The sequence below is a fragment of the Chrysemys picta genome, chromosome 3 (assembly GCF_011386835.1).
Source record: "Chrysemys picta bellii isolate R12L10 chromosome 3, ASM1138683v2, whole genome shotgun sequence".
Taxonomy (NCBI): domain Eukaryota; kingdom Metazoa; phylum Chordata; order Testudines; family Emydidae; genus Chrysemys; species Chrysemys picta.
Genome location: NC_088793.1, coordinates 169,369,882 through 169,389,077, shown reverse-complemented (window position 1 = coordinate 169,389,077; position 19,196 = coordinate 169,369,882). Strand labels below are relative to the sequence as shown.

The following is a 19,196-nucleotide window of genomic DNA, read 5'->3' as shown; positions in this document are numbered from 1 at the left end:
TGTAAAACCTCCTCTACATTTTGGATTATAGAAAAGTTCTTATGGACATATAATCATTAATGTGCTTGAGCTTAACATTTGACAAGTAGAAGTAGGTGATTATACTACATGTAATACAAGGAAAACAAAGATTATGTCCTTTCAGAATTAATACTAGTTTTATTTCTGAAGTGTCTCCCCATATCCACCACCAAGTCACTTAGAATGATGTATAACAATTCACAATAAAATAAATAGTACAACACATATAAAAATTATTTTCTTTTTGTTTTCTCTCTTTGGGGTGGTGAACTCAGCTTGGGGATGGGAGGCAGGGGTAAATGGCCTGTTGATAATGAGAATAATTTTACTGTTTGGATGGTAATAATAGTATCAAAATGCATTCTATTGTTCGGTTTGAGTTCTGCATTTGGGTATCTAGCTCTGGCATCTGGTTCCCTTCTTAAGTGGTTGTTTTAGGGTGGCCCCGGAGGTGGAGCAATGCTGCTAAGGGCTGGGATTTGGAGGCCTGGGGGATGGTCCCTTGAACCCTGTGATAGTGGGAAGGGGGAGACAGAGGGGAAAATACATATTATTGAGATGTTTGACTGACTTTTTTGGCTATACCAAAATTGTTCTCAAAAGGAGAGGATATCAATGGACAATGATCTTGTCCTACCGATTATTGCAGGTTCAACTTTGAATGAACGATTCAGGATTCAGTGAAAGATGAGGCCTCTGACTTTGCAGGTTTGCCAAAACATGCTTGGACAATACTTCAGCTGAGTATTCAGTGCCAGCATGAAATGAAGGAAGATCAGTGTGGTGTAACTGTTTTGTTTACATCCAACCAAAAATGCAAGAAATCTACTCCAAAACGGATCACATATATAGCGGCCTACGTCTTGCTTCTCTGAGAGTCCTGGAACAGTGTTACAATGAGATTGGTGTTAATCTGTTACTCACCCTGCTGCACAATGGAATCCTTCTAGGAGCTGCTAAGGTTGCTCACCATTGTGGGTTTAAAGACACCAAAGCTGATAGTAAGAGATTAGAGTACATCAATCTCCATGTGGATGACAAGTTCTCTGAATAAACTCAAGAGTTCATGGCCATCATGACAATCGTAAATCTATGCCAGATGGTTGCTGGATCAACTCTCATGCTGGGCAGTACTCTTGATATGGTGTTTGGAATAGGAGTACCAGAGTGGTCAATTATACTGGTCTACAATTTTTGAGAAGTCGTCTGCTTCAGAGATAAAATGTGCTATTTATTATGTATTTTGATGTGCTGAATTCAAATACGACAATTAAAACAACTGATTGGCTACTGTTTCTAAGATATTTAAGTTTTTACATTTTATGTCTATGTATATTGTGTAGATAGTAGAGTTTTAATCATAAATTGTAAACCTAGGTTTTTTAGTGTTTATGGTTGCTTTACATGATAATATTTTACCTGTCCTGTTTATGTAACACTTTAAAAATCAGCAAAAGGGTTATATAAATAAAATTTATTATGAAACAAAAGGCAAAAAACTACTATGTACATAGTTTAGTCCTATTCAGTGTCTACTCGGCGCTTCTTGGCTTGTCTCTTGTATTCATTAAATGGAGCATCTCTTGTCACTGTCCAGCAATCGTCTGCAAGCACTGATGGGCTCCATTTGCCCTGATAGCGTTTCTCCATTGTTGCAATGTCCTCGTGAAATCGCTCGCTGTGCTCGTTGCTCACTGCTCCGCAGTTCGGTGGAAAAAAATCTAGATGAGAGTGCAAAAAATGTATCTTTAGTGACATGTTGCAACCAAGGCTTTTGTATGCCTTGAGGAGGTTTTCCACCAACAACCTGTAGTTGTCTGCCTTGTTGTTTCCAAGAAAATTTATTGCCACTAACTGGAAGGCTTTCCATGCCGTCTTTTCCTTGCCATGCAGTGCATGGTCAGATGCATCATCTCGAAGAAGTTCATAAATCTGAGGACCAACAAAGACACCTTCCTTTATCTTAGCTTCACTTAACCTTGGAAATTTTCCACAGAGGTACTTGAAAGCTGCTTGTGTTTTGTCAATGGCCTTGACAAAGTTCTTCATCAGACCCAGCTTGATGTGTAAGGGTGGTAACAAAATCTTCCTTGATTCAACAAGTGGTGGATGCTGAACACTTTTCCTCCCAGGCTCCAATGACTGTCGGAGTGGCCAATCTTTCTTGATGTAGTGGGAATCTCTTGCACGACTATCCCATTCGCATAGAAAACAGCAGTACTTTGTGTATCCAGTCTGCAGACCAAGCAAGAGAGCAATAACCTTCAAATCGCCACAAAGCTGCCACTGATGTTGGTCATAGTTTATGCACCTCAAAAGTCGTTTCATGTTGTCATAGGTTTCCTTCATATGGACTGCATGACCAACTGGAATTGATGGCAAAACATTGCCATTATGCAATAAAACAGCTTTAAGACTCGTCTTCGATGAATCAATGAACAGTCTCCACTCATCTGTATCGTGAACGATGTTGAGGGCTGCCATCACACCATCGATGTTGTTGCAGACTACAAGATCACCTTCCATGAAGAAGAATGGGACAAGATCCTTTTGACGGTCACGGAACATGGAAATCCTAACATCACCTGCCAGGAGATTCCACTGCTGTAGTCTGGAGCCCAACAGCTCTGCCTTACTCTTGGGTAGTTCCAAATCCCTGACAAGGTCATTCAGTTCACTTTGTGTTATGAGGTGTGGTTCAGAGGAGGAGGATGGGAGAAAATGTGGGTCCTGTGACATTGATGGTTCAGGACCAGAAGTTTCAGCCTCTTCCTCTTCCTCGTCTGACTCAAGTGAGAATAATTCTGGTGCATCAGGAACCGGCAGTGCTTCTCCGTGGGGTACTGGGCGTATAGTTGATGGAATGTTTGGATAAAGCACAGTCCACTTTTTCTTCTTTGACACACCTTTCCCAACTGGAGGCACCGTGCAGAAGTAACAATTGCTGATATGATCTGTTGGCTCTCTCCAAATAATTGGCACTGCAAAAGACATAGATTTCCTTTTCCTGTTCAACCACTGGCGAAGATTTGTTGCACAAGTGTTGCAGCACATGTGTGGGCCCACCTCTTGTCCTGATCTCCAATTTTGCAGCCAAAATAAAGGGGATAGGCTTTCTTAACCATAGTGGTTATACTGTGCTTTTGTGATGCAAAAGTCACTTCATCACAAACATATCAGAAGTTATCTGCACTGTTCACACAAGTACGAGGCATCTCTGCTCACTTTGGCTAAACAGAAATGTGTCCCTTTGTAAAATCAAACACTGACAAATAAGAGAGTACGACACTGTATGATTTCTAGAGCTGATCTAGGGCAATTTGTTCAGCAGAGTGATGTAAGCTTCGTTTTGATTGCATCATCCATGACTTCTAGGAATAACATGATGCAATTCATATCATGTATGATGCAATACCAGCTTCAGATTGCATCATTCATTGTTTTGACTAAAAAGCAAGTACTGTCCAAACCCAGTCATAGATTTATTCATAGATCCAGTCAAAGATGTATTTTAGTCATTTCTGGTTTAAACTGAGATCCCTTCCCTTTATAACTCACTTATCCTCCGCCATTCCCAAGTCAAGGTCGTATATACTGACCCAATAGCATATCTTGAAAATTAGAGCCAATCAACAATTTTAAGCATCATTTTCGTTCTCAGTGACCCAGAATTAGTAAAGTTTGACTACATTTATTTCAGAAGCATTTTGGCTGTAGAGCAGTGTTATCTTAGTGGATGAGAGCTATCTGCTTAGACTAGACTGATGTTGGTTGTTAGAGGAAACAACCAGAAGAGATGGCAAAGATAATTTCTGCCTGCCTGAATTAGGCAAATTGTTGATGTTGATCATTTGTGGAACAGGTGCAGAGTCTAGGAGTCTGGCTAGATTCCAAGCTATCAGAAGATCAGACAGCAACTACAACCAAATCAGATTTGTCCCCTCCCTACCCTGCCCATTATACGCAGCTAAAAAATTGAAACTGTTTCTATCAGATTTAGATTTTGCAGTTGTCTTCCGCACCTTTGCCACCTCCAGATTAGACTGCTCCAACGTGCTCTTGATGGGACTACATTTTAAATCTATCCAGAGACTGATGCTGGTGCAGGGCTCAGCAGCTAATTTAGATATCTTGCCATGAGCTCATTATGCTCATGGTTTTGGATCTACACTGGCTACTTGTTAAATAATAGGTAGAATTTAAAATGTTGATTTTTAACCTGGAAAGCCCTACTTAACCTAGATGCCACTTACTGGAGAGACCATCTCTCTCCCTGTACTATACTGTCAAAATTGTATCAGTGGGGGCACCTGAGCTAGAGCCCCACTACTGTAAGAGAGAGGGGGCTGCTGACAGGGTGTTAACCAGGAGGCCCCCTTAGTTTTGGAACTCCCTCCCCTCCCCTCCCCTGAATGTCTGAAATAGTCAGAATGTATTGAAGTTCAGGGCATACTGCAAGGGCCATGTTATTTTCTCTAGCTGCAAAGGACTAGTAAGGCTTTGGCCAGATAGCTTAAGCATGTTTTTTGCCGCAGTTTTATTGTTGGTTGTTGTGACTATCACCATTAACGGCTCAAGGCTGATTACTGGAAGAATCTCTTTCACAATTGTACATTTAAGGATCATCAAAAAACACCTAGAGCAATGGACAAGTACTCCTTTTAATTGGCAAATAAAATAAACAAACACATAAAACTACAGTGAGAGAATGAATAAAAGCATCCTCCTTAAAACACTGACCGCCTAGGGAAAAATAGGAAAAGCATAAGGATATAAGCACATAAGAGGCCAACAACAGTTATGTAAAAGTAATACAAAAGAAATTCGGAAAAAAAGATGTAAGATATTTAAAATTGACCTGTGAGGGTAACGGATTGGAATAGAGGCCAAGGCGGAACAAGTTCCACATCTTAGGGCCCACCACAGCAAAGGCACAATCAGCATTTGACATAGGATGTACACCGTTCAGGATGTAGCTCAAGTAGGCAATATTAAAGGTGTAATTCAGAAGCTAAGCACCAGTGGGTTGCAACAAAAAAGCAGACACATGATGGAGCACCTGCTGTTGAGTAGAATTGTAGCAGGAAAGACATTAAATAAAAGGGAGGCAACATCAGTAGATAATGGGAGTCAAAAGAAATCCTGTGTTCATTTCTGACTCTCCCACTGATTCAGTGAGAGATCATGGGTACATCACTTAGGTCCAAATTTTATTAGTGGCCTCTATTTTTGGGTGTCCAACTGCAAACACCTAAGCCCTCATTTCCAAGTTATCTAGCTACTTATGATTCCCTCTATTAACACAGTATCTTTTCAGAGGTGCTGAGCACGAGCTGCTCACAATTGGAGTTTTAGGTGTTCAACTCTTCTGAAAATCAGGACCAATGTGCCTGAAGTTGTGCAGCCAGAAATGGAACCATTCAAAATTAAAGGCCACTTTCGAAAATTTGGCTCACAATCACACTGACCTCAGTTTCACCACTTGTTAAAAGAGAACAATATCACTTACCTACCTTTAAGTCATTTTGATACTTTTGAATAAATGCAAAGTAGTAATTGCTGTAGTATACTTCCACTGCTAAATTATTTTGGATCCTTTTCTCTCCTAAGCGAGAATAATCCTGAGGAAAATAGAAACTGCATCTTTTTACTTGAGAGCTTCCCTTCTAATTCTTCCATCTGGGACACAGGGTTTACCCTGGCCCTTGCTCCAGAAGTGCGAGGGGATTTGGCCAATAAATTCTCAGAGGTCTTCAATGGATCTTAAGGCTTTCATTAAAAGACAGAATCCTCTAGGCCAGGGGTCCCCGCCATGGCGCCCACCGGGGCATCTAAGTGCACCCGCGTACTGGCCGTCAGACAGGCATCCGCCGAAATGCCGCCGAGAAGCCGCCGATTTTCGGTGTCATTTCAGCAGCGACACCTCTCGATGACGCTGCTTGCCTGCAGTATTTCGGTGGCGACGCCTATTGACGCCACTTGTCGGCGGCATTTCGGCAGATGCTTGTCCACCGCCATGGTCCTCCGTGGCTCGTCGTCTGGCGCCTGCCAGACGAAAAAGGTTGGGGACCACTGCTCTAGGCTGAGGCCCAGTGCACACGCACATGAACCATGTAGTCACATGTAAAGTCCCATTGACTTCAAGTACTACTCAACATGAATAAGGGTTGCAACATTGGGCTCTATATAATTAAACAAACATTGGCAGACAAAAGAAACTGTACTTTTCTGACCCAATCCCTACACTTTATTCTGGCCCAGTCCTTGTTCAGGCAAAAAAAAAAAAAGTAAGAAATTTTTTCCTGTAAAAAACTATGCAAGATTGGGCCATTGTTTTGAGCCAAGTATGATAACTAGCTCTCAATGAGCCACACATCTCTTATCTTTTTCAGCTTTTATAGCAGAGAATCATTGTGTAATCCCTGTAAATGGAGATGTGAAGCTACCGGACAATCTATGTTTCATGATAGCACTAACTTGAAAAATACTGCAGTAGGGCCAATCTGTTCCACATGCACGATATGGAACCTGCATTTAAGATAGTGGCATGGAGGTTGGGTCTTATTTATTTATAAATAAATGCCTTGACATTGTCTTCATTATTTAACAAAAGGTTAGATATTCAAAACACAATCTTTAGTTGAGACCAAATATATGACTACTTCGTACTTATCAAGTCTATCAACCAAGGATCTCAAAGTGCTTTACAAATGAGACAATTAGCTAACCTTCACAACACACCTATAAAGCAGATGAATATTCTAACTATTTTACAGAAGGAGAAACTGTAGCAGAGAAGTTTAGGGGCAAACATTCAAAAGTTGCCTCTGGTTTTGCATGCCTACGTTTTTGGATGCTCAGCTTTAGACACCTAAGACCAAATTTTCAGAGGAGCTGCGCACTCATTCCAGTTGAAGTGGGAACTGCAGGAGCTCAGTATCTGAAAATCAATCCCCAGGTATCACAAGTTGGGCACTCAAAATTAGCAGAGATAATTAAAAATTTGGGAATTAACCAACTTAATCACACAGCGAGTCAGTGCCAGGAACAGAAACACATCTTGTGTCTTCCAGACCTTTGCTAAGCCCCAGATCTGTGCTAACTCCCTTCCTGCAAACATGAAGTTTCACCTCAAACATTTTGAAAGAGATTTGAGCATGTGAAACACAGGTTTACAACAAAAGTGGAATTTCAGTCTTAATATAATGTTTGCCACTTAAAACTCTATAATAAAATGGAAGATACTAGATTATTTTTATTTATAAAGGGTTTCAACAGTGGTACAAATTTTTAAAATTTCATAACACTAAATGTACAGGTAAAGTCTGATTTCAAAAATTAACTGAATTTAAGTGCTAAATAACAAGAACTAAAAGTTTAATCCACAGAATGCTAAATCTCTAGTCTACCATTATTCACTACAGCATGGGAGGTAATAATGCAATCTTTCCCATGTTGCCCAGCTGATGCTCCTTGACAAGAAAAAACACTTCTAGGGCTAAAAGCATAGAGCAGTCTTGATTCCAATTCAATCCTTGGCTTCTTCAATGATATCATCATGTTGCCAGGTAATATTGTGATGATGGTTTTCACCACTAGAAACTAGGCTGAATTTCATGTATTCCATACAGAAACCAATAGTAAATTGGTAACTACTTTCAGTCATTACTGAGGCCAGATTAAACCAAGGACCCACATGTGAAAGATTTCATAACCCATTACCACTCATCTAATTTTATCTAGCAATTTAGGCTTTTTATGGCTTATCTACAGTACCTGTGAGAGCTTTCACTGTTGCACTGGAGAATCTAAGCCACTCTGTTCCCTATGCATAATAAAAATCAGAATGAAAAGCAGCAAGAGCCAGACTTGAAATCAATGGAACTACTTATGTAATGGGAATAGACAGTAGACAGTTTTCAGATTCACTCTTTTAGGGTTTTTTTCAAATTTCCAATATATATTAGAAGGGAGTTGCCCATATTACAGACTAATGACCTGCAACATTTTAAATTCAACTCCATTTAATTCAGTTAAGTTCCACCTGTTTATATCAGAAAAAAATTTGGTCCTCAGTATTTAGTTTTAATTTTAAATCCTTTTAAATTAGAAATATAAACAGAAACCCTAAAACATTAAAAGCAGCACAAATAGGTATCCTATGTCAAATCCTAGTGTCACATTCTAGTTGATTGAAAAAGCAGCGTACATTAAAGTCACCTTCACCAAAAAGAATTACTGGAGCGCAGGGCTTCTCAGGAGAAAATACAAAAAGTAATGTGGAAAAGGCTAGGGCATATTCCTCTTCATTACATTGTCTCTGCAGAGCCAAAACATAAGAATCACATGCCTGGCCATGCAAACACAGAAACAGAAACTTGATTAGTAAAAACCAGTGGGGATGGACCTATCCCTCAAGCGTACATTACACAGACAAAGATATACATATCCAAAAGGAAGAGAACAAAGTGGGAAAAATCAGGGTGTCAACAGGACCAATAGAAGGGTTTGAAGTCTCTATCCCTTGAGGAATAAAGAAAAAAAAGTGATTCCAGGGGGAAACCTCCGCTCACAGTGAATTATAATGAATTTAAAAATTCTGGAAACAGGTATTAATAATGGAAATGTTAACACAATATCCTAATTATACAGATGCTGGCAGGAACTGTCTTTATAATTGCTTCTATCATGTGATCACTTTCGCTTTTTGAAAAGATTTAATAAATTATATTTACAAAAAAATATGAAACTGCATTAAAATAGAATAGAATTTTAGTTTTATATAGAGCTTTTCACATGCAAAGTACCCAAAAGTGCTTTCAATAATGTGTTATGTACTAAGGTGCTGATTCTCATTTTCAGTAAGGCCCTTTTAAAGTATGTAAAGTGTGCAGTGTAAAAAGGTCTTAAAGTGAGTTTAAATATAATTCATATGCTCACTTTAAGGCCCCATCAGAGTTCCAGAGCTGTGTAAAAGGGCCTTAGTGTAAACTGGAATCAGACCCTTGTAGTGCAATGGTTGTGTAGACCAATGCAGCATCCATTATGCAGCCATCAGCAATTCACACACTGTCATGCCCCAACCCTAGACTCAGAACAATGCAGGACTCCTATGCCCACACAGAGCCACATTATCCATGTTCCTTGGTGGGGCAGCTTTGGGTCTTGGATAAAACAATCCTATTTGACAGACAGATACTGTTGGACAGATTTATAGAGTTATTCCCTATAGTTTTTAAGTAGTGACAAAAGTGCAATGCAGTCTTTAATTTTCACCTGAACATTATGGCACAGTAATAGTGGCAAATTATGAACCCAACTTCTTACATGGAACTTGAACCTAGGACCTAATTCTCCCTTCAAATAAAGGGATGCAACTTCCACTGAATTCAGTACCAGGGTAACTGAGGAGAGAATTGGGCCCTGCAGCTGGGAGAGAGCCTCCAAGCCCAGGTAGACAGACTCACACCAGCAGGACTTGAGTTAGTATGCTAAAAATAGCAGTGTGGACGTTGTTGGTTAGGCTGCAGCTCAGACTCTCAAGCCCACCCGACCCCCTAGCCTTGAGAGCCCAAGCCTCAGTGTCCACACTGCTATTTTTAGCATGCTAACTCAAGTCCCCAAATCTGTCTTCCCCAGGCTGGGAGGCTTATTCCCAGCTGCAGTGTAGACATACCCAAAAGCAAGAGCGTTGTTACCTTAAGGTTAATTTTTAAGAACATATTTCCCTAAAAAAAATGTAACCTCGATTAATTGTTATCCAAATTAATGTGCACAAAGGACATAGTCTAATATTTTTGTACTAGTGGAATCAACATTCTAATGTATTTCTCTGTTCACTAGTTCTTTCTTCAAGAGGCCATGAATCAATAAATCAAAAAAAACAAATCAAAGCATTTCAAATGTAGATAATGGTCTATATCTGTAACAATGTGATAAAGATTAAGCAGGGCCTGGGAGCATGTTTAAAACAAGTGACATTTAAGAGCTCCATAGGGCTGGTGCATGCTCAGTACAGATGAAGGTCTGTCTAAAGCACCGACAGCTTTGTGGTTAACAGAATGTTCAAAGACTTCAGCAGCATCTAAAAAGCTCTGCTATTTGCACATGCTCAGTAATTTCAGAAGCTTAGAACTAAACCAAGTCAGGATTGATTGTCAAAAAGAGATAACAAAAGGCGTCTTCCTAACCACAGGCCCATCCACCTGCCAAATTTCAAGTTCCTCACTCAAAAGCATGAAGCTGCTAGAACTCTTCAATGAAACAGTTACAAAAAAATAAGATTAGAGAAAAATAGGTAGTTTTGCCAACCATGGTCTCAGAAACAGCTAAACTGTTTTTGCTGAAAATTCCCCCCAAAATTCAGTCCGAGGCAAAGAACAAGCATGGAAAATTTCAACTCAAATGGTTAAAGTCTGGCAATGTTATAAACAGAAAGCAGGGGCTTAAAATAGAAAGTGCAACCTTAATTAGAGGTGTCACAGACAGGTCTGAATAACGGGAAAAGTTTGAGTTTCTCGGTGCTCCTACAAAAAATACTGTACTAATAATTATTTACTGAAATCTGAAATTCTAAATGAGGAAAGGAAAGTTGTAACTTCTAGATGAGAAAATTGAAGGAAAGGATTTTGTTGCTCCTTTCTCTGTAATCTTTCATTACTAGTCTACAGTGTCACCCTCTGATATCCATGTAACTCACTGGTACAAAAGTACTTTGGTTAGCCTCTTAACACCATAGATCATTTGTGTGGCTTAACAGAGTCAAAAAAATTCCATTCTCTATGTGAATCTCATACTCACAAATACAGTTGGCTCTTGCTACTTTGTACCATCAGTAAACTGCAGGAAGCTCCCCGGTAAGATTATCAAGTTTTATGAGTCAACAATAAAAAATTATATTGCATCACAAGAAGTACCTATTTAACGTATTTTGACAAATGTAATTTAGTGTCTGGTTATTTCTGACATTTCCTCTAGCACAAAACAATTGATTGTACACAATTTTGTAAAGGTAATGAAGTATTCGTAACTTGAGACTTCAATACAGCATTCTCAAAAGCTCTCTCCTGAGATGCTGAGAAATGGGACAAAACTGTTTTTTGTCAAAGTTATCGTGTTCATAGATAAGTGCTTTCATCATTGTACACTTGCATTATTTGTGTTGCCTACATCAGAGAGAGCATAAGGTAGGAAACTCTGCCTGTCATTGACACAACATACATCTACCTCTTATTTTTAATAACAGAACCAAGAAAAAATAACAATGTTGAAGGAAAATTTTATTTATTTTTACACTAAGCTCATTGCACCGAATTAATGTCTGATGTAACGCCACAGCAGTTACACCAGGGATGGATTTGTTTCTGCTGTTAATTGGCATAAGTGTCTCTCTAGGACATCTTGATGTATTTCAGTTAACTTATGTTTTATACTGACATAATTCCTACAAAACAGGGGGGGAATGAGAGGCTTTCAGAATTTCTTTCTAGTTTTCATGAATCAGCACTCTCCTTTTTCAAAGCCTAAGAGATATTTCTTATAAGATTCAAAAACTCTTATGTTCTTCCTTTACAAGCAGAATTCTGGACCCATTAACTTTGCGGTGTTGAGATAGCTAAGTGCTGGAATGCATTAAACACTACATTACCCTTCTATATTCCATCTGAATAGACTATTACCTCCGGTATGCTGGAAATCAATTACAAGAAAGCAATGTGACTCCACTGCAATTACTGTGTTACTTTCGCCCCATGCTTACAAACCTGCTGTGAAGTACTTATCTTACTAGACAAACATTCATCCTTCAATTTTTAAATCATAACATCAAAGTTATTCCACCAATACCCCCTCTCCATTGCAATGCAGAACCCTTAAAAACTTAAGCTTTTGCAAAACAAGAAAGAAGGGCATTTCACTGCCTTCCTTCTTTACTGCCTCTTCCTCCATGGTCCAAAATGGACTGTCTTTACTACCTGCAAGGTCCCATACAAATACTCCCTAGAAGCTAATACTGTAATTTTACTTTTGACACAAAAATCAAACCCAGTCTCTCCAATAAACAAAATATTATAACTTACAAAGAAGTCAGTCAGATTCAATGCCCACTCCTAACTGTAACAGGCAATCAGTTATAGCAGATAAACAGATATTGTCCAAATAAAAGAAATCAAACCCAAACCACTTTCTCTGAATATTTCACATTTTCATTTTAATGGATTGTTTCTAAGGTTGTTGGGGGGATTTGATAATTGTTTATTTTATGCATTTTCCACATGCAAAGAGGAAGATGGCAAATGGTAGAATTGAACAGGCATTAAGACTTATTTTTTATAAAGCAATCTTCCTCATACGATATAAACTTCCTTTGTGTTATAGAACATTAGTTTAACCAAAAAAATATATGTTCTGCTGAGAATTGCCAACTCACAGCGACAGCTGATTATATTTCTACTGTGAAGCCAGCAGGCTTACTTTAAAAATATGCCTTGACTGTAAAATAAATTTAAGAAACAGAGTAAAAAGAATAACAGAGTGAGAGAAATCCTTGGTAGGTCTATATTTTTCCAACAGCTTCTTATCTCTAAACACATTAGGACCCACATGCACACCCTTCACCTGTACCCTTCCCTTTTGAATAAAACCGACAATCAAGAAGTCAGATGCACAATCATGAAAAACACAACTGCAATGGTGCAGTCAAACCGAGCATTTGCACATATAAATGTGCTACTTAGATCCCTGTTTATTTATGCATCCAAATACTCCATTTTAAAATTTGACTGTTTGAAACAGTCACTTGATCCCTAGGAATAGTTCTGAGGAGCATGTGTACTACAATCAGCCAGCACCACATATCTGCACCAAATGAAATTTAGTACAGGAAGTACTACCAATGTTTGTCTTATCTATACCACTTTGATACTGGAGCCTCCTTAAGACCTAGGTATCCAGTGTACTCGGTCTTAATTTTGACAGTACTTTTAATACATGTCCATTTATTTTGTAAATTCCTTCAGGGGCACAGCCCAGGTCTTCCTCTTTGTAGTCTATAGGGCCAAGACCTTCATAATACATAGAAATTCACAATAAAAATAACATAATTCAGTGGGCAGCCATCACTCGCTTAGGCCAGACTTTATTTTGAACGTCAAATACATTCTAGTCACGACAACGCCTCAGACCGCAAATTATTTACAAGTCACGGAAGGAAGAAAACGGGAAGCGGGAAGAAAACCTCCCCGCAGCCCATCTTCAAAGCGAACTGACAGGCGATCGGAAGAGGCTGTGTGGAGGGAACAGGCTGCGGGGGCAGGGAGACAATGTCAGGGTTATTTCGGCTCTGGCCCTGGCCCCTTATTGCTCCTGGTGTTGGGTTACCCCGGCCCACGCCTGACGCGCAGCCCCAGCCTTCCTAGGGACCCGTCCCAGGCCCACTGCCCTACGGCTGCTCTCAGCAGACTCCCTCCCCCACGGGGGGGGGGGGGGGTGGCGCTGCTGCAGCGGGGCAGGAAGGCCCCGGCTTGGGGACCGCAGCACCTAGAGGGAAGGGACCAGCCAGAGGGGGGAGCCGAAGCTCCGTCACCCCCGCGGGGTCTCTCCTGACGGGGGAAGCCTGGCGCGGCCGAGGCTGCCCCCCTGCCGGGCGGAGGAGCAGGGCCACGCCGCGCTGCCGGCGAGTAGCGCGCGCACCTGCTGCTACTGGTCGCGCGGCCTCCTCCTCCGCCAGGCTCAGCAGGGGACCGGCCCCGCGCGCGCGGGTGAGTGGGGGAGGGGGTCACGCGGGGTTATTTACGGCCTGGCTCTAATTTCGGAAGCCCAATAACAACAAACCCACAGGCGGGCACGTCTAATGCGGAGACTCACCCTTCCCGCAGAGAGGCGCCGGCCCCTTTAAAAACACGCGAGGCCACGCCCACCCCCCCTCCTGAAAGGCCGGCCGCCAATCGAGGGCGGGGACCCAGCCCAGGGTGCCGGCAGCCAATGAGCAGGCCGCTTAGTGAGAGGCGGAGCAGCGGGACGGGGGAGAAGATGGAGGCAGCGGCTGCAGAGCGGGGTCCGGCAGCTTCTGGCGGCGGCGTTGCCCCACTGGGGCCGCGGGCTGTGGCGGTGCCGGAGCGGCTGCAGCGGCGGGAGGCGGAGCGGCAGCGGGAAGCGGAGCGGCGGCGGCAGGAGAAGGCGGCCCAGGCGGTGCAGGAGGAGCAGAGCGGGTTCTTCGTGGCCGCCTTCTCCCGGGAGCGGGCGGCCATCGAGGCGCTGCTGGGGCCCGGCCCGGGCCAGGCGGAGGAGGAGGAGGCGGCGGGCCGGCCCGAGTCGCTGGAGGAGGCGGCTGCCCGGCTGCAAGGGCTGCAGAAGCTCCTCACCGACAGCGTCCGCTTCCTGGCGCCGTACGAGGTGCGGCAGGCGCAGGAGGCGCTGAGCCGGCTCCAAGGGGCCCTGACGGCCAAGCGCCAGCAGCTGCAGCCCAAGAAGCGATTCGCCTTCCGGGCCCGCAGGAAGGAGGCGGAGTCCGCCCCGCCTGCCGCCCCGGCCGGCCAGCTGCCCGCGGAGTCCGTCCCGCCGCGAGCCCCAGCCGGCCAGCTGCCCGCGGAGGGCGAAGGGAGCGGCCCCCCGCTGTGCGGCTTCAGCCAGGCCGAGGCCCAGACACTGGAGCTCGGCCCCTCGGAGCTGCTGCAGCGCGATGTGCTCCTGGCCGACCTGAGCGACTGCCGCGTGCTGCTCCGCGGCAACCCCAACACGCTCCGGGTACGGGACTGCCGGGGCTGCACCGTGCTCTGTGGGCCCGTCTCCACCTCGGTGCTGGTGGACGGGTGTAGTGACTGCCTCCTGGTCCTGGCTTGCCAGCAGCTCCGCACCCACCGCACCCGGGACACCCGGATCTACGTGCAGGTGACCAGCCGGGCTATCGTGGAGGACTGCCGTGGCGTCCGCTTCGCCCCCTACACCTGGAGCTACCCAGGCATCGAGGGCGACTACGAGTCCTCCGGGCTGGACAGAGGCAGGAACAACTGGAACCTGGTGGATGACTTTGACTGGCTGGCCCGGGATGAGCCCTCGCCCAACTGGAGCGTGATCCCTGAGCAGGACAGAATCACCCAGTGGGACTGAATGGAGGCTGCAAAGGAAACACTTGAAACTTGTGATTGATCAGCAGGTCCCAGCATAGCTGCAAATAAAACTAACTTTGATTCATTCTAAAACAACTTAATCAATAGCAGTTTGTGGGTCTTTAAATGCTGAATTATAATGTGGGATTAAACTACTTGTTCTAAACTGCTATAAATTGATGTGCTATGCTAGAGGCTGGTAACCACTGCAGTATCCCGGTGACAACTCTTTAGGGCTGGCTTCTGTGATTTGTACACTGTTTCCCTGCTCACTGGCAATGAGCCTCTAAATAAAGGTATGCTGCTGCCTGCTTGTTGTTCAACTAGATAAAATCTGAATTGTCTTGTGGTAATGTACATTTCAGTGGACCAGGAAATCTAATGCTCAGACTCCTGAGTTCTATAGCATATTACAATCTACAACCCTGTCTTCACTAGTGTGTGTTCTTCATGGTAGGTAATGTGGTAAAAGTTTTTTAGAAAGGTGGAATTTTTCCGTTGACCTAGTGCTGTCTACACTGGGGTTTAGGTTGATTTAAATTCACACTCCTGAGAGATGTAGATTCACACCCCTAAGCTATGTAGTTAAATCAGCCTAAATTTTCAGCATATACCAGGCCTAGGATTTACTTTGGTCTGCTAACATGGGTGAAAACTACAAATTGCCTTGTCCTCCCTAGGCTTTTACAATATGTTGGCCACCAATGTAAGAACCTCCCTCTTTTCCTGATGGGAGGCTATATTTAGTTGCCTAAAGGGGTTGAATTGATGTGAAATGTTTGGGGAGGAGATTGGTTTAGAGAGCTTCCTCTCCTCTCCCCCCCCCCCCCCCAAACAAAGAATTTTAACTACACACTCTTAATCTATTGTCTGTACTGATAGCTTATGCAAGTTGCCTATACAAAAGAGAAGGTATTTACCAAAGTCTATTTTGGTGAAGATGTGGCAGTAGCCCTTCAGAAAGCACTCCACGTGGTGTAGCATTATGTACTTACATTAGAAAACAACATGGAATAGTCTGCAAGCCTTTGTCCTTTAGTTTAGTTTTTTTAAAAACTATACAGGAACTTCCCTTGAAAGTGCTCATTGTGTTTACAAGTAGGACAGATGGTATAAGGGTGTGGAAATTTGAAACAGAACTGCCTTGTTCAAAAGTCATTCCATTGTAAAATCTCTAATCTAAAATATTAGTGTAGATAAATATAAACACTGCCTTGCCTACTGGGGAAAAAAACCCTATGCTCTCTGGGCTGAAGTGCAATGTTTTAAAACATCAAACACATTCATAATCACTGTAAAGCAGTATCTAGTTGAAGGTACTCTTGACTGTTTTTCAAGAACAAATATAGTCTCACCAATTCACTGTTTCCTTTCCAGAATAAAGTTGTTACCCCCAAACCCAAATTGTAAATGAAAGAGGGTATTTTCACAACTTTGCAGTTTTGTTTACTTGTACTAACTTACATCTTCTGGCTTACAGTTTCAAGTATAATACCATGAATGTACTTTAGCAACTGTATTTAACTCAGTCCTTATTTTGTCTAATTTTCTGCTGATGTGGAAACTTTTGGCAGTCTAATAAATATGTTCAAAGAAAATAGTTCTTAGGGGTCTGTATCTACTGTAAAGGACATTCTAAGACTACACAATTTAAGATGTGACATCTTATAACAAGCTCTACTTGTAAAGAATCACATTTGCTCTTTACTATAAGTGCTGTTCCCCTCCCCCCGCCCCCCATTTACTTAGGCCTGGTCTACACTACGGGTTTAGGTCGACTTTAGCAGCGTTAAACCGAATTAAGCCTGGACACGTCCACACAACGAGGCCCTTTCTTTCGACTTAAAGGGCCCTTTAAACCGGTTTCTTTACACCACCTCCGACGAGGGGATTAGCGATAAAACCGGCCTTTGCGGGTCGGAATTGGGGTAGTGTGGACGGAATTCGATGTTATTGGCCTCCGGGAGCTATCCCACAGTGCTTCATTGTGACCGCTCTGGACAGCGCTCTCAACTCAGATGCACTGACCAGGTAGACAGGAAAAGACCCGCGAAGGTTTGAATTTCATTTCCTGTTTGCCCAGCGTGGAGAGCACAGGTGACCACGCAGAGCTCATCAGCACAAGTAACCGTCATGGAGTCCTCCCAGGATCGCAAAAGAGCTCCAGCATGGACCGAACGGGAAGTACGAGATCTGCTCGCCATATGGGGAGATGAAGCAGTGATAGCTGAACTCCGTAGCAGTAAAAGAAATGGAAAAGTATTAGAAAAGATCTCCAAGGCCATGAAGGACCGAGGCCATAACAGGGACACACAGCAGTGCCGTGTGAAAATTAAGGAGCTACGGCAAGCCTACCACAAAGCCAGAGAAGCAAACGGAAGGTCCGGGGCAGAGCCGCAAACTTGCCGCTACTACGCGGAGCTGCATGCGATCCTAGGGGGTGCAGCCACCACTACCCCAACCGTGTGCTATGACTCTCTCACTGGAGAAACACACAGGGAAGACGGTTCGGGGAACGAGGAAGATGACGATGGAGGTACTGTAGGTAGCTCACAGCAGCAAGGAAGCGGAGAAACCGGTTTCCCCAACAGCCAGGATATGTTTGTGACCCTGGACCTGGAACCAGTAACCCCCGAACTCACCCAAGACCCTCAGGGCACACAGGAGACCTCTGGTGAGTGTAACTTTGTAAATATTTGTAAACATTACAAAAAAAAAGCAAGCAAGTCTGTTAACGTGTATGGGGATGGAGCGGAAATCCTCCAGGGACATCTCCAGAAAGCTCTCCTGGTTGAAATGGGGTGATTTTATTAAGGGGGACATTCAGAGGCGCCCGTTCCTGCTATTCTGACCAGAAATGTTCCCCGCTGTTAACCACGCGGTGGGGGGGAGGGGTGAAGTGATCATCCCAGAGAATCGTGTGTGTGGGGGGGGGGGGGGGTGGTTTACTTGTGTTTGTGCCGCATGTTAACCGGGAAACCGCAGCCCCCTCCTTTTACATTGAAACCCCATTTTAAATGGACAACCCAATTCATCCTTGATATGGGAAATGCGCTGCTGTTTGCAACCTTTCCCGCATGTTAAGAAGGTTAAAAAAGCCAAAACACTGTGGCCTACGATGGCTGCCTGCAAGCCGAAATATGCGACCTTGTAATGAAAGAGTGTACCCATTGTTCCCTAAAATGTGTCTTTTTTAACCACCTCTCCCTTCTCCTCCACCAGCTGCAAATGTTTCTCCTTCGCAGAGGCTCGTGAACATTAGAAAGAGAAAACGTAAGACGAGGGACGAGATGTTCACGGAGCTGCAGATGTCCTCCCACGCTGATAGAGCACAGCAGAATGCGTGGAGGCAGTCAATGTCGGACATGAGAAAAGCCCAACATGAACGAGAGGAGAGGTGGCGGGCTGAAGACGATAGGTGGCGTCAGCTTGCAGACAGACGGCAAGAGGCAATGCTCCGTCTGCTGGAGCATCAAAGTGATATGCTCGAGCGTATGGTTGAGTTGCAGGAAAGGCAGCAGGAGCAGAGACCGCCGCTACAGCCCCTGTGTAACCAACAGCTCTCCTCCCCAAGTTCCATAGCCTCCTCACCCAGACGCCCAAGAACACGGTGGGGGGGCCTCCGTCCACCCAGTCACTCCACCCCAGATGATCGCCCAAGCATCAGAAGGCTGGGCTTCAATAAGAGTTAAAGTTTTAAAATGCAGTATGTCCTTTTCCATCCCTCCTCCCCCACCCATCCCAGCTACCTTGGCAATTATCCCCCTACCTCTGTAAGGAACTAATAAAGAATGCATGAATGTGAAAAAACAATGACTTTATTGCCTCTGCAAGCGGGAGGGGAGGGGAGGGGAGGGTGGGGTGGGGTGGTTGGTTTACAGGGAAGTAGAGTGAACCGGGTCGGGGGGGGGGGGGGGTTGGAGGGTTCATCAAGGAGAAACAAACAGAAGTTTCACACAGTAGCCTGGCCAGTCACAAAACTCATTTTCAAAGCTTCTCTGATGTGCACCGCGCCCTGCTGTGCTCCTCTAACCGCCCTGGTGTCTGGCTGCGTGTAATCAGCGGCCAGGC

At 43.8% G+C, this 19,196-nt stretch overlaps 3 protein-coding genes across 3 annotated transcripts in view; 2 read left to right on the top strand and 1 right to left on the bottom strand.

Annotated features, from left to right (window-relative positions):
• Positions 1-14,022, bottom strand: part of BICRAL (BICRA like chromatin remodeling complex associated protein) — a 68,351-nt gene extending 54,329 nt beyond the window's left edge. Inside the window, exon 1 of the mRNA XM_005301258.5 lies at positions 13,885-14,022. The gene's annotated coding sequence lies outside the window, so the exon portion shown is untranslated. The remainder of the gene's footprint in view (positions 1-13,884) is intronic.
• On the top strand, positions 14,002-16,723 carry TBCC (tubulin folding cofactor C). The gene has a single exon (XM_005301312.4). The coding sequence runs from the start codon at positions 14,002-14,004 to the stop codon at positions 15,124-15,126; it is 1,125 nt and encodes a 374-aa protein (XP_005301369.3). The 3' UTR covers positions 15,127-16,723.
• A 535-nt stretch (positions 16,724-17,258) lies between these two features.
• LOC135982509 (myb/SANT-like DNA-binding domain-containing protein 2) lies at positions 17,259-18,935 on the top strand. Its single transcript, XM_065589520.1, has 2 exons — positions 17,259-17,799; positions 18,348-18,935. Exons 1-2 carry the CDS (start codon positions 17,259-17,261, stop codon positions 18,815-18,817), a joined length of 1,011 nt encoding a protein of 336 aa, XP_065445592.1. The 3' UTR covers positions 18,818-18,935.
• The last annotated feature ends 261 nt before the right edge of the window (positions 18,936-19,196 follow it).